General features: G+C 34.3%; 1 protein-coding gene across 4 annotated transcripts in view; it reads right to left on the bottom strand.

The window, feature by feature from the left end:
- The window catches only part of AHI1 (Abelson helper integration site 1), a 218819-nt gene that overhangs the window by 95358 nt on the left and 99060 nt on the right, over nucleotides 1–24401 (bottom strand). For 3 of the 4 annotated variants that reach the window (XM_060167812.1, XM_060167815.1, XM_060167813.1), the window contains one exon: nucleotides 3268–3323. The exons of the other annotated variant lie outside the window; for it this stretch is intronic. In XM_060167812.1, the coding sequence (XP_060023795.1) occupies nucleotides 3268–3323 (56 nt within the window). The remainder of the gene's footprint in view (nucleotides 1–3267; nucleotides 3324–24401) is intronic. 4 annotated transcript variants of the gene reach the window in all.

Below are 24401 nucleotides of genomic sequence, written 5' to 3'. Positions count from 1 at the left end.
TTAAAGTAACTGTGGGACTCAAGCCTATGCTGATTTAACTATTAACTTACTTTTACACCTGCCTTTCAGGGTTCAGACAATGACCTCTGATTAATCTGAGTCTGATATTATCCTTAACTTGCTGGAGGCTATAAGCAGGTGCAGTAACCAGCTCTTAAAGTGGCATGATCTAATTATCTTCATGTAATCTAATATTATGATTGTATGATGTCTTATTTGTTTTTCCTATAATAGTAACACGTCTGAGTGAATACCATTTAGTCCAAAAATCAGTGAAAAGAAAGCCACACGTTTATGCATCAAATCTGAGCTAAGACGTTACATATAAAGAAAATAAAAGAAAATCTGTAATACAGGAACAGGCAAAACATGCTACCTATACAAAGGAATAACTATCAGACTGATTTGAATGTCTCTCCTGAAATACTCAATGACAGAAGGCAAAATGATGATCAATTTCCACAACATTTTGAAGGGAAAAGGTTATATTCAAATAATTAAAAGCCCTGGCAAGCTGTCTTAATGCAAAGACAAATGAGAGATATTTTAAAATATGCAGATTCAGGTAATATAATTCTCAATTTATATTTCTTGAAAAAATAACTTGAAAATATACTCTTAGATATGAACAAAATTCAGAGCTCTGAATGCAAAAAAAAGTAAGTAGTGATTATAGCCAGTTAAGCAGGAAGGTTTGATTCTTTTTGGTAGAGGGGGTCATGCCATGGGGGGATATTCTGTTTTGCTTCCTATTGAAGGAACCTCAAACACAGATACGGTATTATTTATGTCAAAAAGAAAAAAAATTCCAAACAAAAAATTAAAATTCATGTAATAAATGAAAAAAAAAAGTAAATTAAAAAGAGAGTGAGAAAGAACACAGAACCAAGGGACAAAAGGGGTTTTGTTCTCAGGCTAACCTATATTCACTTAAAGAACACTACTGCATCCCACTATAACGCTATAAGATCAAACTATCATAACCATATATTTACAGAGAAGTTCATTCCAACCTGAAACGTCAAGAAACACATCTTTCCCTGTCACAGAGGCCTAAGAAAGTTTTGCTTCCCTCCCTTGCTGAATTAGTCGTAAGTAGCATCTAGCACTCTCCTAGACCCCAGCCATTCATGGTAGGACTTAGAGTCAAAGGAATTGTAGAGAGGTAGGCTGGAAACTGGTGGCTAGGTATGAGGACAAGAGTCATTCAGAGCCTCAGCCGTTGTGAAATCCTGGCCCACTCCCCTTCTACTTTTTTTCTCAGGCCCAAAGAGTCTCTCTCCTTTTTAGCCAGTATAGTACAAAGTTTGAACTCACAAACATCCCACTTTGTAAAACTTTTAGACAGACTTTTTCCTATTTCTTTTATCTCTAAATATTTTGTTCTCTTAAACCCTTTAGGGAAAATAAGGGCACACTGACACAAAGGATGAAAATTAGGTAAAATTATATTTCTGTGAAAATCAGACTTTATCTGTCCTGGGGCCCAGCAGAGATTGGGTAATGAACAGACTTGTGATTCTATTTAGAGGTTATGGAGAAAGGGCCAAGGTTAACTGTCAGCAAGCTGAGGAACTATGGGGGAGAGGAGAAAGGTTGTTGAATATGCTTAAGCTATAGTAAAGAGACAGAAGGAGAACAGCTCAGAAAAAGACATCAGAAAGGAAGATTGGCTCAAGTCAAACCTGGGGATCTAATGAGTGTTACGGGAGCATCTGTATAAACCAAGTATTTTAAAACTTATCAACTATACAGAGTAGAAATGTTATTAATATATTAGGAGCCACCATTTAATAATCCAACTGGGAGAACATAACCAAAAACCAACAATACCTAAACTATTATGCATTAGATTTTGTTCCTAATTCACAGGAGTAATGTTGAGATCAGGGCACTACTGTAAAGTTTGTTCATGCCATTATTTCTCATGATTTCATGAATATTTGGTTCTATTATTTTATGATTTAATTCACATGGGAATCTGCCATCAGCCTACAGGGTGAAACAAAAAAACCTGGCAGGTTACACTTTTCTGAGCTCCAAAATGTACAAAACACCCAGAATGCAAACAAGGTGCTGCAGGAAAGCCTACAGGAATAAAATAAATTTCAAAAGTATATAAAATAGTCAAATGAGTAGATTATTCAAATACCTTAAAATAATTAATTTTCCATAATTGCTAGCCTTCCATTTTAATATTAATGAATAAAATTTACATAATGTTACGGCTATTCTTTTAGCATACTTACTAAAGGATAACTGGAACACACACACTATATCCATGTACCTTTTTATGACTATGCTAATGATTAATTCCTCAAACATCAGTCGTTTCTGAAGCCCCACGTATTAAGTTACCAAACATGCTGAATCAATTATATAGATTTATAACAAATAGAAAAAATGGAGTCAATTTGTCCGTGAGGAAAATATTAATTATCAATAAAATTCAAATATAGTTTAATACTTTTTTATTTTCTTAAAAAAGATATTACTAAATCTTTCTCACAATAGGAAATGCTGAATTGTACGGAGTACTTGAAAGATTTATTATATAGAAAGGATAAGAAACAAGAATATGCTTAGTGAAGAGATATACTCTAGTCTATTTCTTGTGAATCTTTCAAGTGGGAACCAGCGACTGAAGTGTATTTCATACATACATATACTATATACAGAGATTAAAAGGGAAATTTATTTGTCTTCCTTTTATATTATTTTCTATAATTATTTTTAATATAGTAAATAGATACTATAATTCTTAAATGCCTTTTGTTATCTGGTAGTAATAGTAGTGGGGTAAAAGATTAGATTTCACTTTTATAATAATAAGGCATAGTAGTCTACGAGAGAAATGAAGCATAATGGCTTACTTTCACTATTACAAAACATTCACGCTAAATAATGATGCTAGTGCAGAAAATAATACTCATTTTTACAAGGGTGTAAATCAATTTGCATAAAGACTTACAGTACTTTATCAAAAGTATAAAGTATTTTAAAATTAAATACCATTCTATTCATAACATTAATATAAAACAAGTACTTGTGAAAATGATACAGCATCTTATTTTCCTATATCTCAGTAAAAATTGATAGGTTATCTTGATTAATTAGAAAACATAAGGTTAATTTTCTTAAAGGGGTATAACTCTTGGCAAAAGGTAGGTTACAAGAGTTTTCTACAATGGCATTTTGTGTCACTATAACCAGTATTATTTTGTGCCTTCTTAACAGTTTTAACAATGTAGAAATAGACTGCCTTACCGTTGGTGCTGTATCTACATGGTGGTTACAAGGCTTTCTTTCTATACTGATAATCCCTGTGAAATGAAAAGATTGTGAATATTTGCTTATTATACCTATACATTTTATTTTGAAAACATTTATGTCAGCAAGACATGACTCCTACAGCTTACAAGAAAAAAGCCTCCTTGGATGGCAGAATCCTTTAAAGTGGTATCATGAATTCTTTGGTCAGAAACAGTTGGAGAGTTTAGCTAACTAAGGGAGCTGACTCAAGGTGAGCTAAGCCAATTTCCTCATTCAAGTGGCATCCAGCAATAGCAGGAGATGTGCTCTTATTCTGTTCTCAGCTCAAAAATTATACCATTATCTCCCTCTGCTACATTTCTTCAATGAAAGTTTTGCTTCTGTCTTGAGGTCATCAAGTTTTCATAAAGAAATATCACAAAGTCTATGAAAAGAATCGCTTCCTTATTTTCTCAAAAACAAAAAGTAAATCTATTTGAATTTCTCTTTGATCATCTGATTTCCTACTATGATACAATCGGCTATCTATTCAATCACCACAGAGTACTGAAGAAAAAAAAGTTCCCTTGATTCTCTCCTTTAAAATGACAATATAGACTGCTAACCTTGAGAAAAATCATTTTATCATGTATACATTTATCTTTTTGTTCCCCATGTCCTCTACTGCATTTCTTTGTAATAAACAGCTTCTAAGGATGTAACACATTGCATCTCATCTGAAAGATACTGGTTCAAAATCAAGCGCAAGTTTAAAATGAACACAGGTGTGGCTCTCATTTACTTTTCAATCTCTGTCAATCAGCAGACCAACATGTGAATAGTTAACATGTGAGTAGTTTAACAGTTTGTTAAATAAGGCTAAAAGCTTAACCACGCAGGGGTGGTTAGAAGTGAGAATTGCAATGCACTGTTAAGAGCAAATAGCACAATTCCTAGTTGAAACAAAACACTAGTTCCTCTCATTTATAGGCATTTAACTCATTTTTTATTCTTAGATAACACTGGCCTTGGAAAGTTTTTTAAAACCCAAGAAAAATATTTTTGAAAATATTCAAATAATGCTGATTCTTACTGTAAGACTTTACACTGAAGTATACAGAACTGATGGTGAAATCCTCACCTCCTCAGCCCTCATGCTCTCACAACCCTCTCTAGCTGCAACTGCTAAGAATAGTCTGGCACGACACACTGGCTTTAAAATGAGAGTGGTCATACCACGGGGTTCAGGAATTAGCAACATCTTACATACGTGTTCTCACTACTATAATCTGACTGCCATAAAATAGGCCTAGGCTGACTACTGATTTTAAAATTCTTATCCAATTAGAAAGTAATTTCAAAATGATGAAAATAAAAAAAACTAAAAAACCCCCAAATCTACATCCTTAGCTTATGAAAGTACAAAGAAAAAAATTACATGTTTTACAGTTTCAACTTCAGGATAAGAATGTGTTGAAAACTAGAATTTTAAAATGAATTTTCTAAAGATATTGGGTTGGCCAAAAAAATTTTGTTTGGGTTTTTCCATAACATCTTATGGAAAAACCTGAACGAACTTTTTTTGGCCAACCCGATATAAGCTTAGTTTTAAATTTAGATTGCTACTGAAATAATATCATTTAGAAATACAATCATACATGTTTAAGCTTTCAGTAGAGAATATACAGAAAGGAATAAGCTTAAGGAAAAGCATCCCCAAATATTTTGCTGTTTTAAGTAAATTTTACCCAAAAAAATCTATATTTTATTTCACTTTTATCTGATCAAACATTCCAGATGTTTCTGGATGGGACTAACATTTAAGTTAGCAGACCTTGAGTAAAGTAGATTGCCTTCCATAATGTGAGTGGGCTTCATCCAACCAGATGAAGGCCTGAAAAAAGACTGACTTCCCCTGAAAGAGGGAATTGTGCCAACAGACTGCTTTCACCAGGGTATGTCCAAGTGTGTCTTTGTTATTATTAATCTTTCTTGGGACTTGATAGCCCTTTAATCTGCAGAATCTTATCATTCTCCTGCTCAGGGAAGTTTTATTCTGTTATTTGTTTAATTCTGCAGCCCATTTTATTTTTACCTTCATAATTTTTTATCTTTTGATAATTATGCCACTTAATCTTCTAGGTGAGCATCTTCTTTTTCACTTTGTCTAATGATTTTAAAATCTGAAATCATGTTTAGCTCCTTTCCAGAGGCCTACAAAGACTAAGGCAAGAGGGATGGCAAACGCTGGACAGTATCTCAGAAGATGAAGTTTTTTTTTTTCCCCTGGGATCTCAGAGCCAGTGTGTCAGGCAAGGTGTGGGAATGGGAGGGCTGTGTCTTCCTCGGTGCTGAGCAAGGAGCTGTGCATGGAAAACAGGCCTCTTCTCAAGGTGTGGGCAGAAAATGGGTTTTCCAGAGTTCACTGAGGGCTCTCAGCCAGCAGAAGCTATAAATCCTCTGGGTAACTGGCTATTATCTGTCAGTTCAATGTTTGTAGTACATTAAGGGCCTGGCAGATCCTATGGACCACAATGGTCCTTAAACAGAGGCCTTATACGCCCATCCACCTGGAGGAGTTTGCTTCTAGGACCAGTTACTGGGAGATGGCTGTAACCTGCAACTGATGAGACTTGAGAGGAGAAGCTTAATCCTGTGCCTCAGCACAGGGGTAAGAGTTGCACAGGTTTGCTTTCATTTTTTTGCTGTAGTTCAGACCTCCAGCAGAATAGTTGGGACCACAACCATGAGCATGCAAAGAAAATAAACTCTGGTAAGGAGTTTCAGTAACTTGAAGATCAGCAAATAACCTTATACGACTGGTAGTGCCACTGATAACAATGGAAAAATTAGAGAATCTCTTAAATTAAAATAAAACAAAACAAACAAAACTTGACAACTATTAAGAATTTTAAGACAGCTAATTAATAAACAACAAAGATAACACCATTTTAAAGGGAGGAAATAGCAGCTTTCAGAAAGTAAGTCAGAAGATGGGTCACACAACCAAGGAGCAGCAGTACCATTACTGAAACCCATGCATCTAAGTCACAAACCTCCAGACCCATTTGTGTGTTTGTCTAGCCCCTGTGGTCAGGATCTGATTTAATTCACTTTTGTATCCATAGTGCCTGGTCCAAATGCTCGAAACACAGAAGGCCCTCAAGAGTTAACTCAAATATTAACTGAATGAATTAATCTATGCCATAGCCGCCGGTTTCATATTCTACAATGCAGTGTTAACTGTGTGTATTAGTCATCAGAATGTTTGAATTCATGTTCTAGGACTCTTTTTAAAAACATTAATTAACTACTTCCTTTGGTAATGTTTCTAAACCTACTAAAAAATTGAAATGTATTGTTTTAAAATTTTCCTAATTTTCCAGACATTAATACACTCTGGAGAAGATAATGAAGAAATTTTATGCTTCTTGGGAGATGCTTTGGGTATTTTACTTTGTGGAAAATCAGAACATGACATTATACCCCACTTGTACCTGACTGATTGGAACAGCAGAATTATATATTTTTTAGTTTCCTTAAATTCTACCAATCTTCAGGTCAGGACCATGATCAAAGGAAAGAAAGAAAAAAGATGATCAGATTTATTGCAAAAACAAAGCAGGCCAAACAAAGTGCCAAATTCTGAAGCCAGAACATATATCCAGCAACCTTATGTATCATCATCAAATGATTATCGGCAACCCACCAAGCACAGGGCACTGTGCTAAGGACAGGAGAACTTCTCTCCTCCGTTGTATGAAACTTTCTAAAGAGTTATTTGTTTTAGGCAACACTATAACTATGCATCCTAGTTGAGTTTTGGAAATTGCCATTAATCTCTATATGGGGCACAGGGAGAATTATGCTTTGATTATCTATGGCTAAGAGAAATGAAATACAATTTATTATATTACAGTAAAATACAGTATTTTAGAAGGCAAAGATCTTTCCTGCCAAATTCAATATAAAGACGTCTGTACAAAAACTGCAAGCCCTTCTCAAGAATTGGAAAAGAAGTAAATCTGTTACTCAGATAATATAATTTATACCCAGAAAGTCCAAAAGAATCAATGCTAAAACTAACACAACCAATAAGAGAACTAAAAAATCAGAAAGTCAGCATAATATAAAATTTAATATATAAAAATCAATACCCTTTACATTTTCAAACAACCAGTTAGAAGATATAATTAAAAAGCATACCTCATTTATAAGATTATCATAAAACAGAAAATACTTGAACAAATACAAAAAATACATAAAACAGTATGAAGAAAATGTAAAAATACTTCTGAAAGACATAAAAGTAGTCTTGAACAAATGGAAAGACATCCCTTGTTCTAAGACAATGTAACATCACATAAAGACCAATTTTCTCTGAGATCATATATGAATTTAATGTGATTTCAATAAAATAGTTTTTGCCCCAGCACTAGACAAGTTGATTCTAAAATTCATATAGAAGACTATGCAAGAATAGCTAGAAAAATCCTGGGGAAAAAAAGAGTGATGACTGAAAATAAATACTAAGTATCAATATATATTGTAAAAAGTCTCTGTAATTAAAACAATGTGGGGATGACACACGAGTAGACATGTAGATCAACAGAATGTATTAAAATGCTCAGAAAAAGATCCAGGACTAAATATAGCAACACCAATAGTGGGGCAACCTGACATTATATACCACCTGATGTGATGCAAAAAAGCACACATCACTTACTGTATTATGGCCAAAAAAAGTCTGGCTTGGATCTAATCATGATAAAATAGACAAAATCAAAACAGTGGCTATTCTACAGGACAACTGGCTCAGGCAGACTCTTTAAAAAAGTTAATGTCATGAAAAACAAACAAAAAAGATTCTAGATTTTTGAAAATTGAAAAATCTTCCATATAAGCAGAGTAAACAGGTTTAAAATTCTCACTGAAAAAATTTCTCAGCATTATTTAAAACAAAGAGCCAACAGAAAATCAAAACACTCACTCTGGATTGATTAGAACACCTTCCTAAAAATGAGAGAAAACTCCACAATTAATGCATGAATGTATTTATATTTGACATGTTGATAGCACCACTCAATAAATCTACTATGTTTATTAAAAATAATTTTAAATTATAACAATAATTATATTATTATATTATACATAATATTAATATTATTATATATAATAATAAAATTACCACCCTGTTCAGAGATATGAGTTGTTTATAATCTCTACTATTAGACTTTGTTCCTTTATAATCAGGGAAAAAATCCATTCCACAGAACAATTTGTTTGTATAATATATCCTGACTCTGGAGCCGCTCTGTAATGTATTCAAAGACTGGCTCTGGCAACTATTAGATATGTGACTTGGGCAAGTTATTTATCCACTCTGTGCCTTCATTTCCTTATTCAGTACGGGGGAAGCAATATGCATCTCACTGGCTGATGGGAGGGTTAAATTAGTTAATTAACATAAAAAATACTTCAAATTATACCTGGCCTACTGAACGCTGAACATAATTGATATATATATTCAGAATGTTTATTTTGATTTTAATGTTTAAAATATCTGATCCAGAAGGAGATCAAGATGGCAGAGTAGAAAGATGCTGAGCTCACCTCTGCCAATGAACACATAAAAAAAACCATCTACACGTGGAGCAATTCTCACTGAAAACAAATGGGAGACTGGCAGAAAGACTCTCCTACAACCAAGCTTGTAAAGAAAGATCAGAGTCGAGTAGGAAGGGAGGGGAAGTGATCAGGTTGGGACCTGTGCTCCAAGGCGGGGACACAGAAGAAGAGGGGGATATCAGGGGCTCAAAGATCCTCCCTGAAGAGTGAGGGGTTTGAACCACATCTTGGACACCCTAGCCCTAAGGTTCAAAACCAGGAAGATGAGTACCCTTAGTGGGTTTGAAAACCAGTGGGACCTAAAGGAGGACTGTAAGAAATCGAGACTTCACTCATGCAGAGTGTGCACGTGCTTGCTTACTCCCTGAAAAAGGCAGAGGAAGCAGACTGAAACTGCACGGGGCTCTGGCCAGTTTCCCACAACTGGCTCAGTGCATGACCCAGCCTGCACCAGGTGCCTGCTCCAGCCCCTCTTGCTCTGGTGCAGCTCCTTCTAGGGCAGAGGTGCTGATGCTGAGGAGAGTGGGCTCTTGTAGGGGTTGGAGCCGGCTTGGACCTGGCACTGCATGTGAACAGGGTGAGGGCAGCCATGGCTGACACTCATGGAGGCAGCAGATCAGGAGTGGTCTGCAACTCTTGACTGGTGTGCCATGACCGTCCCAGCATGTGCCTAAGACTGCGTGTCTGCTCTGGCTCCTCCTGCTCCATCACTGTTCTCCTCTGGGAAGAAGGTGCCATTGCCAGGAGTGGGGAGAACACATACTTAAAGTGAATGGAATAAGCTCGGATCTGACCCTCAGGGCTTCTGCTCCACCTCCTTGGGACCCACCCCCACCCCTGATATGGTGGTGATGCCTAATGAGCACAGGAAAAGCCCAGGCTCACACCTGGCTCTAGCTCTAGCCGCTCCATCACTAGCCCCTCCATCTCTAGCCACACCTCCCACCAAGGTGATAGCTGCCAGCACACCCTCGGGGAAGGCATGACCGTTGCTCATTTCAGATCCAGCTCTAACATCAAAGCCACTGGGCACATTCAGACTACATAGGATGCTCCCACACAAGAACACCTCTTCAAGATCAAAATAGTTAACTGTTTCACCTAATTTCATAGAGACATAGAAAGGTAAACAAAATAAGAAGACCGTAGTTTTTGTTTCAAATGAAAGAACAAGGAAAAAAACCCTGAAAGAACAACCAATGAAACAGATAATTTACCAGATAAAGAGTTCAAGGTGTTAGTAATAAGAATACTAACTGAACTTGGGAAAAGAACAGATGAACAGGTGAGAATTTTAGCAAAGAACTAGAAATCATAAAAAAGAACCAGCCAGAGCTAAAGACTAAAATAATTGAAATGAAAAACATATGAGAAAGAATTAACAGCAGACTATGTAATACAGAAGAATGCATAAATGATCCAAAAGATAGAACAATGGAAATCATCCAATCAGAACAGCAAAAAGAAAAACAAATTTTAAAAAATGAGGACAGTTAAGGGACCTCCAGGACAATATCAAGCATATTAACATGCACATGGTAGGGGTCCCAGAAGGAGAAAAGAGAAAGGGTTTAAAAATATATTTGATGAAATTATGGCTGAAAACTTCCCAAAGCTGAAGAAACAGATTTCCAAGTACAGGAAGCACAGAGTCCCAAACAAGATGAACCCAAAGAGGCCAACACCAAGACATATCATAATTAAAATGGCAAGAGTTAAAGATAAAGAGAGAATTTTAAAGGCAGCAAGAGAAAAATAGTCATATACAAGGTATTAACCTTTCAGCTGACTTTTCTGCAGAAACTTTGCAGGCTGGAAGGGAGTGGTATGATATATTTAAAGCGCTGAAAGGGAAAGACCTACAGCCTAAGATACACTACCCAGTAAGGTTATCACTCAGAATTGAAGGAGAGAGAAATAACTTCTCAGACAAGCAAAAACTAAGAGTTCATCAATACTAAACTGATCCTACAAGAAGTGTTAAAAGGTCTTCTCTAAGTGGAAAAGAAAAGGCTACAACAAGAAAAGAAGTAAGAATTTATAGGAAAGGAAAAATCCCACTAGTAAAGGCAAATATATAGGAAATGCTATGGATCAACCACTTAAGCTAGTATAAAGATTAAAAGACAAAAACTGTAAAATCAACTATAACTACATTAAACAGTTAAGAGATAGACATGAAAATGTAAATATGATATCAAAAACACAGAATGTGGGGGAGGGGAGTAAAAAAGGAAGATCTTGTAGAACGTGTTAGCACTTTAAAACAAGTAGATATAGTTATAGGTCAACATATACGAACCCTGTGGTAACCACAAATCAAAAACCTACAACACATACACAAAAATCAGAAAGAAAGGAACACAGAATAACACTAAAGAAAATCATCAAACAAGAGAAGAAACTAAAAGAAGAAAAGAAGAGAGAACTACAAAAACAACCAGGAAACAACAAAAAGGCAATAAGTACATACTTACTAATAATCACTTTAAATATCAGTGGACTAATTGCTCCAATCAAAAGACATAGGGTGGCTGACTGGATATAAAAAGGTGCATCTATATGTTGCTTATAAGAGACTCAATTCACAGCTAGAGACACACACAGACTGAAAGTGAGAGGATGGAAAAAATATATATCACACAAATGAAACAAAAAGAAAACTGGGGTGGCAATACTCATATCAGGCAAAATAGACATTAAAATAGTGTCTAAAACAAAGACAAAGAAGGGCATTATATAATGATAAAGGGATCAATACAAGAAGAGAATATAACATTCATTAATATATATGCACCTATATAGGAGTATCTAAATATATAAAGCAAATACTAACAGACTTAAAGGGAGAAACTGACAATAATACAATAACAGTAGGGGCTTCAACACCCTAATGACATCAATGGACAGGTCATGCACACAGAAAATCAATAAGGGAACAGTGGTCTTAAACTACACTTAGACCAGTTGGACTTAGTAGATACCTTGCAGGGTATTCCACCGAAAAAGATGAATACACATTCTTTTCAGGTGCAAATGCAACATTCTCCAGAAGAGATCACATGCTAGACCATAAAACAAGTCTCAATAAATTTAAGAGGACAGAAATTATATCAAGTATTTTTTTCCGACCACAACGGCATGGAACTAGAAATTAGAAAGAAAAATGGAAAAAACATAAAAACATGGAGACTAAACAACTTATTACTAAAAAACCAATGGGTTAACAAAGCAATCAAAGAGGAAATCAGAAAATATTTTGATATAAATGAAAATAAAAACACAACTTTCCAAAATCCATGGGATGTAGCAAAAGCAGTTCTGAGAGAGAAGTTTACCATAATACAGGCCTACCTCAAGAACCAAGAAAAATTTCAAATAAACAACAGAACCTACTATCTAAAGGAATTAGGAAAAGAACAAAATCAAAGTCCAAATTCAGCACAAGGAAGGAAATAATAAAGATCAGAGAGCAAATAAATGAAATAGAGACCAAAAAACAATGGAAAAGATCAGTGAAAACAAGAGCTGGCTTTTTGCAAAGATAAAATTGGTAAGCCTTTAGTCAGGCCCATCAAGAATAAAAAGAGAGGACCTAAATAAACAAAATAAGAAATGAAAGAGGAGAAATTACAACCAATATCACGGAGACACAAAAAAGTCATAAGAGAATACTACTAACAGTTATATGCCAATGAATTGGACAACGTAGAAGAAATGGATAAATTCCTAGAAACATACAATCTTCCAAAACTGAATCAGGGAGAAAGAGATAATCTAAACAAACTAGTAGTGAAATTGAATCAGTAGTGAATTGAATCAGCAAACAAGTCCAGGACCAGATGACTTCACAGGGGAATTCTACCAAACATACAAAGAATATATGCATTATCCTTCTGAAACTATTTCAAAAAACTGAAGAGACAGGAACACTCCCAAATTAATTCTGTAAGGTCATCATTACTCTGATACCAAAATAAGACAAAGATACTAAAAAAGAAAATACAGGGCAATATCTCTCATGAATATAGATGCAAAAATCCTCAACAACATATTACCAAACCAAATTCAACAATAAATAAAAAAGATCATACACCATGATCAAATGGTATTTATTTCAGGCATGCAAGTATGGTTCAATATCCACAAATCAATCAATGCAATATACCACATTAACAAAGGTAAAAATCACATGAGCACCTCAATAGATACAGAAAAAGCATTTGACAAAATTCAACAACCATTCATGATAAAAATTCTCATCAAAATTAGTACAGAGGGAACATATAGCAACATAATAAAGCCCATTTATGACAAACCTACAGCTAATATCATACTCAATGGTGAAGAGCTAAAAGCTTTCCCTCTAAAATCAGAAACAAGACAAGGACGCCCACTCTCACTACTTCTATTTATTATTGTATTGGAAGTCTTACCCACAACAATCAGACAAAAGAAAAAGAAAGAAAGAAAAGAAAAGAAAGAAAAGGCATCCAAATTGGAAGGGAAGAAGTAAAACTGTCACCATTTGCAGATGACATGATACTATATACAGAAAACCCTAAAGTCTCCACCCAAAACAAAAACTATTAGAACTAATAAATGAATTCAGCAAAGTTACAGGATACAAGATTAACATACAGAAATCTGTTGATTTTCTATACACTAATAATGAACTATCAGGAAGAGAAAGCAAGAAAATAATCTCATTTAAAATTGCCTCATATAGAATAAAATACCTAGGAATAAACTTAACCAAGGAAGTAAAAGACTCTAAAAACTATAAAACACTGATGAAGGAAACTGAAGATGATACGAAGAAATGGAAAGATACTATGGATGGATTGGAAGAACTAATATTGCTAAAATGTCTATACTACCCAAAGCAATCTACAGATTTAAAGCAATCCCTATCAAAATAGCCATAACATTTTTCACAGAACTAAAACAGATAATCCTAAAATTTATATGGAACCACAAAAGACCCTGAACAGTCAAAGCAATCTTTACAAAGCTAGAGGTATCATACTCCCTGACTTCAGATTATACTACAAAGCTACAATAATCAAAACAGTATGCTACTGGCACAAAAACAGACACATAGATCAATGGAATAGAATAGAGAGCCCAGAAAAAAACCCACACACTTATGATCAATTAATCTACAACAAAGGAGGCAAGAATAAACAATGGAGAAAAGAAAGACTCTTCAATAAGTGGTACTGCGGTAACTGGATAGCTACATGTAATAAAATGAAATTACAACATTTCTTCACACCATATAGGACAAAAAAATCAAAATGGATTAAAAACCTAAATTAAAGAAGGGAAGCCATAAAACTCCTAGAAGAAAACGTAGGTAGAACACTCTTTGACATCAATTGAGCAAATTGTTTTTTGGATCTGTCTCCTAAGGCAAATGAAGCAAAAGTAAAAATAAACAAATGGAACCTAAACTTAAAGGTTTTGCACAGCCAAGGAAACCACTGACAAAATGAGAAGATTACCAACTGAATGGGAGAAAATATTTGCAAATGATATGACCAATAAAAAGTTAATATACCAAATATGTAAACAGCATATAAAACTCAATATCAAAAAAACAAATAACCCGATTAAAAAAGTGAGCAGGAAACCTGGATAGACATTTTTTCCAAAGGAGACATACAGATGGCCAACAGGCACATGAAAAGATGCTCAACCTCACTAATCATCAGAGAAATGCAAATCAAAACTGCAATGAGATATCACCTCACGCCAGTCAGAATGGCTATCACCAAAAAGACGACAAACAACAAATGTTGGCAAGGATGAGGAAAAAAGGGAAATCTAGGACATAGTTGGTAGGAATGTAAATTGGTGCAGCCACTATGGAAAACAGTAAGGAGGTTTCTCAGAAAATTAAAATTAGAACTACCATATGATCCAGCAAGTCCACTCCTGGGTATATATCTGAAGAAAACAAAAACAGTAATTCAAAAAGATACATGCACCTCCGTGTTCATTGCAATATTATTTACAATAGCTAAGGTATGGAAGCAACCCAATGTCCATCAACAGATGAATGGATAAAGAAGGTGTACTCTGTGTGTGTGTGTGTGTGTGTGTGTGTGTGTGTGTGTAATGGAATATTACTTAGCCATAAAAAAGAATCAAATTTTGCCATTTGCAACAACATGGATGGACCTGGAGGATATTATGCTTAGTAAATAAGTCAGACAGAGAAAGTCAAATACTGTATGATATCACTTATATGTGGAATCTAAAAAGTAAAACGAACTGGTGAATATAACAAAAAAGAAATAGACTCACAGATATAAAGAACAAACAAGTAGCTACCAGTGGAGAGAGGGAAGAGGGTAGGGGCAAGATACAGGTAGAGGATTAAGAGGTACAAACTATGTGTAAAATAAATAAACTACAAACATATGGTGTACAGCACAGGGAATATAGCCAATATTTTATAATAACTTTAAAAGGAGTGTAATCTATAAAAATATTGAATGACTATGTTGTACACCTGAAACACAATACTGTAAATCAACTATACTTCAATTTTAAAAAATTCTATATTTTTCATATGCTTTCAACAGCCTTTAAATACATGTAGAACTAAAGTTTAAAGGAAAAAAGAGATAGTAAGCATTATAATTAAATATTTATATGACAAAGGTTAGCTATTCTAACAATGAGTTCTTGTTAGAACTCAAGGGCTTCTCTCATACAACCTGAGGTGAAAATAATGACTTTATCATACATTTAATAAAAAAATTATAAAATATGCACACACATACATATATATGTGTGTATAGATATATGTATACACACATACATATATACATATTTATATAAAACCTGCCCCCTCCTCTCTGTCTCACTACTAAGTTTGGATGCTCTCTCATCATTTGGACTATTGAAATAGCTTCCTAATACAACTCTCTGATTTGCTCCATGAATCTTCCAATGACATCCCCACTGCCAGAGAGACTCTTCCGAAGGGAAAATTGTTACCTTGTCCTTCTACAGCTTAAGCTTCAGGATACACATCATCCTCCTCAAGTATTTAACTCAAACTGCTTAACTCAAAATGGCACGCAAAGCTATTTGGACATCACTTATAGTTCAGGTCAAACATTCTGTTCTTTAGGAAGCACTATGTGATTTTCTTCCCCTCATCCCACTTCTGATTTAGATACGCTTCCCCATCTCTCCTTCCCTTAGTATTCCTGTGCAATCCTCTATCACAGCATTTTCCTCACTATAGTTATTAAAACTTTAGTTTCTTGTCTCAAATAGTTCATCTTCAATAAATGCTTGTTGAATGACTGAATACATGAGTAGAGAAAATGAGAATTATAAAAACATCTTGCAGCAGAATAGGTTACAGAGTCTCCACAGGTACAGTCATCCCATATTCTACATATTTTTCTAAATATTCATCTAAAAGTGAATTTTTAATAAATGTGAATCTTAAAGTGGTGTATCCTTATTTAACCTGGTAAAATGTTAATATTTATTTCATATTGGATGTTTCTGGATGCTATGGAAAGTCCTCTACATATTTCAAAGATTTCAGAAAGAGAATATTCTTTGAAAACTGTACTTTTCATATATTATATGAAAAAACTTCTCCAAACTCAGAAACATCAAAGGCTAAGGGCCTTAAGTCTACAATGTCTGGGGGTCTATACAGACCACAGAGGTATAGCAGTGAATATTCAAACCACAAATTAGTAGGCTTTTCTGTGTTAGTCATGGAATCAGGTAGTGACCGGGAATATGTAAACATGAATGAGTATGTAAGACACTAGGAAGTGGGGTAAGGGGTCCCTAAATTTTGAGACTAGTAAATTAGTGCTTATGAAAAAGTATAAAGCAAGCAGGGAGAAGTGAGTAGCTACATGGTGGACAATACATCAATGAGACAATGTGACTCCTGATTTCAGCCCCACCACCAACAGTGAATACAATTCAGTCTTTCTATGCTTCAGTTACATCTCATACCTTCTGGGAAGATTTCCTGGCTATGCTAGTCTCTAATGATCTGTGCTATTTATTTCCAAATATTAGTCAAAAAATTAAATTCACTGATCCAATGAATATATAAAGTTAGCATTTCTTTAACTGGCTCATAAACTGATATCCAAATAATTTAATTGTGCTAACCAATAACTGGTCAAAATCCTAGAGTACTTATTTCTATTTAAAAACTACCAAGAACTGCATACAATTTTTAGTGTTTTATCAATTTCCTCTCACTCTAACAAGAGACTGAAGTCTGTTCAAATCACATCTTTTGTGACATGCTCTAGATATTCAATCTGAAGACAGGTATGTTTCTAACAAAATTGTGACACATATTTATTATATAGACAAGGACAAAATTATTTCAATTCTGTGTGTTCAATCCTTAAAATATAATTTAGCCTAAGTCTTTAACACTGATATTATTTGAACAATGTCACAGAACTCTGCAAATCACAAGTACAGCTACAAAAAAGATGAAGGGTATACTCATATAATTCAGGTATTTCTTTTTTATTCAGATTTGTTACTGCAGTGACGAATTAACAACAAAAAAAGACATTTAGCACCAACAGAAGCTTTCTGTATTTGCCTGTATTTTCAATTGTTTCCTTTACTGCCTTTTTTAGGTAGCAAATATCCAAGATATCAACCTCATAGTCATCCTAATGGTTCTGTCTCTTCAATAGCCTCTTCAAGCTTATCTCCCTTACTCCTGTGGATTCAAAGACTACACATATGCCACTGACTCCTTAATCTATACTTATGCTCCAAGCCTGTATTTCAAAGTATGTAGTCTAGTTCCTAGCACAGGGCTTGACTCATAGTAGGGCATTTAATAAATAAGGTTCAAATAGATGTGTAAGTTATTTGATGTCTTGCTCTAGATGTCTGCCAGGCATCTCAAACTCAATATATCCAAAACACTGTATACAATTCATTATCATTTTCCCAATATTCCTATATGCCCCTATTTTTGTTAATGGATTGCCATCCACTCCTTCACCGAAATTAGAATCCTTAGTTATCCTCAAATTCTACTTCTCTATCTCTTACCATTCACATTCCAAATTTCTAATACCTTAATAACTTAACATCTCTAGTTTCTTACTTCAGTCCAGTTCTCCCATCTCAATTATTAAAATTATATTTTAACTGGCCTTCCTAGCTGGGATGCCTTAATACTTTTTATAATTGACAGTCTTCTCATCTTGCAACAATTACTTTAAATATTGCTTTCTCTACATGGAATTATTCGTCATTACGTCGTATCTGCTCTCCTGTACACTTTGTTCATATTTTTATTTATAGCAAGTATTAAACTGTACAATCCCATCCACCTCCCCCTTTTAAAAATACATCTCTAGTGAATAACGCCAGTGTTGGGGATAGGGCGGTGCTTTGCACTCATTTATATAAGGTTCTGTATGATCTGGCCTCTCGCTACCCCTCTGACTTCTATTCTCCCCCTCATTCCTCCACACCAGACATATTAGCCTTTTTGCTGCGCAAAATGCACACTAAGCAAATTTCTGACTTGGGATCTTGGTTGGGTATGCTATTCTTCCTAACATGGCTTTCTTTCTTCTTCAAAATTTTGCTCAAGTGTCACCTTCTTTGTAAAGCTTTCCTTTACCACCCATTAAAAACAGCAACCTAACCCCATTCCCCAGTTCACCCTATCCCCTTTCCTTGTTTTGTTATTTATTCTGTATTTATTTGCTTATTGTCTGTCTCTCTCCACTGGAAGTAAGCTTAAACAAGGACATGGATTATTATCTGTTCTGTTCACTGATACATTCACATAACACTTTTAACAGTGCCTGGGACAAAGTAAGTACTCACTGGGTACTTACTGAATGTATGAATGAATCTTGCATTCCCAGAATCTGTATATGCAGGAATTAAACATCCTTTAGAATTAAAAACAAAAATAGAAGAAAGTTAACATGAGAAAGGATTGAATAAGGGAAAACTATTTTCATCTGTAGTGGTACAGTATTGAGAATATAAGAAAGTGAGAATTCATTTTCCCGGGTCCATCCATAAAAGATCCAATTTAAATTCTAGACAGAGACAATAAATTTAAATTCTGAACATAAGCATGATAATTTAGAAGACATTTTCCACAACTCAAAGCAATGAGAAGTCATTTTAAAAATATGATTATGCTATATCAACTTTTTCCCTGTTAAAGTTCACTGAATATTAAGTACATTAATTTGCCTAACTGCTATACTATGCCTTTACACTGCCTTTAACATTAGTTTTTAAAGTGTTTTGCTTTCAAACTTGAAAATATACAGATTGAAAAGACTGAGGAGACATTAAGTATCAAGCCTCATAATATTACTACAAAAATAAAAGAAAAAAGAAGAAAGAGAGGAAAATGAGACTACCCTCTCCCCAAAAAACCTCAAACTTTGTTGATTCTGAAGTGGCCAAAATAAAAAACCTGCTCACTGCCTACTTTGCTCAGAAAAATTTAATAGCTGTGAGATGTGAAAGACTGGATTCCTTTCAAAAGAAGGGCAGGTATACACAATACACACCACACACACACACACACACACACACACACACACACACACACACACACACAGTGTCACTCACACACATTAATATAAAAGAAACTGGAGTGCTTTTTATGTATTAACTCACTTATTCCCAGAATACCACTGGGAGGCGTGTTTGAAAGATGTAACATAGTAATTAAGGCTCTCACATGACTTGAGACATGTTAGTGTCCTAAAAGGCCAGCAACAAAATCCAGATTCCTCATTCTAAACTGCCATTTAGAGGAGTCTTAAATGGACAATATTGTCCTGTATTGTAAAGACAACACAGAATTAATACATTTAATCGAACGGATTCCTTTCTCTGCGCTCTCTTAGTGTTTTATGCTTATCTCCTGCTGAACTCATCCCCAACATATTATACCTATTTCTTTTCCTGCTAGACTGGGAGGACTTTGAGAGCAGTCTTTCAGCTTCCATTTCCCCAGGGCTTAGCACAGTCCCTAGTGCATAGTAAGCTTGCCATAAACATTGGTTGATAACCTGTATGAATTAATTTTAGATCAAGTATAAAAAGGTTTTTATTTTTTAAACTAACAGCTTTTTTGTAGGGTGCTTCTACTAAAATACAGTATTTCTGGTTTGATAAAAAAGAAAAAGATGGACACTAGTCAAAAATCATTCTCAATTTTACTCCTTATGAAATTATAGTTGAATGTTTTTACAGAGGAGAAAGTTGAGGAAAAAAGTAAACTGACTGAAATTAGAACATTAAAATAATGTTCTACTTTTTACTTATCAAACATTTACACTGAAAAAACTACTTAAATTATTTTTTAAAAATGACCAGTCATTCCACTTAGTCATTTCTTAGTTTCCATATTTGTCATCAACTTTGCTCTCAAGACTTGCAGAAAAACACAGAGTTATTCTTTACATTTTCATTCACTTTTCACTAAGGAAAAAGTTTCCTGAAAATACATGTTTAAAATTCTGGAAAATACAAATCAGCATTATCTAGACATCTCTATCATTACCAGAAGGTCTGGTTCCTCAACCTAATTTCCACTGTTAGTTGGCATTTCAATAAGTGATGGATATTCATTTCCAGAAAACATTACCAGTAAATTCTATGATATCATAGTCTCTTCACTATCTAGACCAAACTGACTAAACCACAAAATGCAAAAAGTATGCAGTTAGCTACTCTACACAAAACCTTAGGGCTATTCTGAGTACAGTCTTAGAAAAGTATAATCTAACTGAGTAAGAGTAATTGAAAACTTAATTTAGATAGCCCTCGTACTCTGAATTTCCAGGGCCTTCAGTAGACACAAACCAAAATGTTTAAAAACTAAAGTATTTCTTATCATAGACTTAATTCACAAAAAAAGTTAATTTGGGACATAGAAATTTACAAAGGAAATAAAAATTATTTTTATGATATAAATAGTATTTCATTTTTTTCCCCATGACCAGGGGAGTGGAAACATAAGGAGCTGCTTCCTTGGTTCTAAGCAGTGCCTACCCTAAGCAAGATTAGTAAATAAAAAATAATTACTGATTTTTTAAACTCATAACTTTTCAAAGAATAACAGAACATAAAGACTGAAATGGATTGTGATGTGAAATCTGTGAAAATGCTAATGTGTAGATATATAAAGGGAAGGAATGAGTATATGTGATTCATATGGAATAAAATTTATTCTACTTTAAACATGAATTAAAATACTTTTCATTATCATAGATGTGGTCAACATTTTGATATACAATGTATTCACTATAATACTGAAAAACTAAAAATATTCATAAGCTCTAGCAATTGAAGAAAGGCTTCAAAATTATGGAATAGTTTTTCTTTAAGACCAGGCATTAAGTTTATTATCAGAAAAAGTTACAGAAAACCAAAGAAGTACATATTTGGGAATACATTCCACATCTTTTTGTATGCCTAACTGCCTTAACAATGGAAAAACTGTCATTTCAGTTTAAAATTATAAAATAGTAAAATGTGTCTTATGGTTGATATTAAACAATGTTAAACATAGTCTTTCTCAAACTATAAAAAACAAACAATAAAGTTATGCCTGGTCAAAAATAATTTTGCCATTTTATAACCTGTCCTCTCACCTTGCCTGTTGCAGTCAATATAAAGTTGTTGTAATTCTTCCTCTAATCCTCACTTTGAGTGGATTGGTTACTGATACTAGCAATTTTCCCTGGAGGCACAGCAGTAAATTATAAAACATTCACTATCTTCACCATGATATAAATTATGTTCTGATAAGGAGGCTGAAACCTTCAAAGTCTCCTACTTCAGGATTATATAAGGAAAACTACTTTTGTCTTGGAAGTGTTTTAATCAGTATGCCTAGAAGTTGTATTTTGAAAAAATACATACTGAAAGAATATGGATTTTTAACGTAAGACATACACTAAATTTAATTCTAAGAGCATAGTGATTTCTCTTTCTAAAATTTAGTGGGAAGTTAAGTAAATTTAAAATCAAAAGGTTCAATGATTAAAATAGTTCTGGATATAGTCATAAAGATACTATCTATAACTCTTACTGCATTGTAAGTCAAACATAGGCTGGTATTTAAAAACTTTCACTTGCAGTAAACAGTTTCCTATCCTCTATTTTCAAATGACAAGTCACTAAGATGAAATCACTTGCTCCAGGTCACAGCATTAAGAAACAGAATCTGAATCTAAATTCAGGTGTCTCTGACCTCTTGGCTACGTGCTACCAGAATATGTGGTACTAATTTAAATATGAAAAATAAGAAACTTCTGGAGTCTCTATTAAAGTTAATCAACGCACAATCGTGATGATGAAATATCATGAAATCTTCAGGATAATACTTTCAGGAAAGTTTTAATATTAAAAGCATTATTTGTATTTAATTTAAAAGATGGGTAATCCATTCTTTATATTGTAACACCTGATTTGTCTGGTGTCAGATAATGAAGATTTACATCAAAGTAGGTTTTGTAGATCTGTACTGTCCAATATGATAGCTACTGACCACATGTGGTTATTTAAATTTAAATTAAAATAAAGAAAAATTAAAAATTTAGTTCCTCAGTCACACAAGACACACTTCAAGTATTCAACTGCCACATGAGGCTGAAGGTTCCCATATTGGACTGTGCTGGTCTAGAATTCAGGAAAGAGGTCTGGGCTGAAGATAGACATTTGAGAATCACTGGTGTGTGGGCTTTACTTAAAGTCATAAGTTCATCAAGGAAGTGAAGTACAGGGAATAAAAGAGGATCAGATTGCAGTGGAACAGTCTAAAAAGACATGGAAGAAAAGAGGAAGAATCAGCAAAGGAGAATGAAGAGCAGTAGCTAATGAGATAAGAGAAAAAACCAAGAACGTGGTGGCCCAGAAACCAATGTATTAAGAAGCCATCGAGTGTGTCAAATGCTGCTGATAGGTCAAGCAAGATAAGGACAAAGAATTGACCATTGGAATCAGCAATATGTATAGGTCACTGGTGAGCCTGAAAGAACAGATTAGAAATTTCAACAAATTTACGGAAGATGAAAAGAGATTAGAAACATCTGTCTGAAAACATTACGGTGGGCTGCTGTAGACACAGAATCTGACAATGAAACTCAGAGGAGCTGAGAACACAGAATCAGCATATTTGGTAGGGAGCAAAACAAAACATAATCCAGGAGAAATAATGGAAGGTTCACATATAAAACACTTGGGCCAAATAGGCTGCAGATCCCACATAAAATGGATGCTGCTGAGCATCAACCACAAGCAAAAAGAAAAAAAAAAGTCAATGGCATTGTCTCTAAAAATAATATTGAACAAACCATCTGGACAGAGTGAAGACTTCTAGAGCCGATACTGCTGTCCTACTTATTCTCTTTCTGACAGCCTGACAGGTGGGCTCATGTATCTTACCTGTTTACTGCCCTAAATATAAGCCTGCCAGTTAATATGTTTTAGCCATATATACAAAGTTCTCAATAGACTTTCTGCTCAGGTGACAAAACAGTTAGATTATAGAGTTATGTACACAACAGAAGAGGGAGGGACACCATATTTGTATCCAGTCATTCATTTAAAGAAAACCAGATACCAAGGATCATCAGATATAAAGGAAAAATCATTGGCATAAAAGAAAAACACAGGATACATTAACAGATGAAAAAACTGAACATAGAGGAAATATCAATTCAGAGAAGAGAACTTAGAGATCTAGGAAGATATAATGACATCCACAGAACTTTGATACTAGGAAAAAGGAACAAACAGGACAAGAAAGAAACCATAAAGATCAAATGGATGATTGGTGAACTAAGAAAGACTTAGAATAAAGGAATGAGAGGGCTCTGAGACTGACTAGGTAGAAAAAGGAAAGGAGAAGGAGTCCATAGTTTCTACCTGAAAAACAGTAATGCTAACATCAAGAGTAAAATACAGAAACTCCTTTCAGGAAACTCAACCTCACTCATGGCAATGATTACATTTCTGTCACATACATGACAAAAAGTGGTTAGCTTATATACCTTGCTACACAAGTTTGAGGCTGAAAATCTTTTCTGAGATTAGATTTCATATTTCAGAGCCACATATACTACAATAGCTCTGTTTAACTTTGCCTAAACTCTCAGAAATTTCATATTTGATCTTTTAAAAAAGATGCCATATGCAAATAACTTCTATAAATCTTTAAAATATAAAAAAGACAAATTAAAAAGTTGTTATTACATCAATTGGAAAGCTTTGGAAAAGGTAAACATCAGAATATCTGTAAAATATAAATTCAATGATCTGGCATGTACTCTGGCTATGTTAGAAAGAAATTATGTATTTTTCATATTCATTAAATCAGTAAGACATTTTAATTTCTCATAGTTTATGGTTTTCAGTTGTTTTCTTGTTATTTTTCACTGTTAATTATTTTACTTTAAAAATTAATACACTGGGCAAATGTCACAGTATAATTTGACAAC

Source organism: Lagenorhynchus albirostris, chromosome 12, assembly GCF_949774975.1.
Source record: "Lagenorhynchus albirostris chromosome 12, mLagAlb1.1, whole genome shotgun sequence".
Lineage (NCBI taxonomy): Eukaryota > Metazoa > Chordata > Mammalia > Artiodactyla > Delphinidae > Lagenorhynchus > Lagenorhynchus albirostris.
The sequence above is the reverse complement of the archived record's forward strand: the minus strand, read 5'-3'. Positions and strand labels throughout refer to the sequence as shown.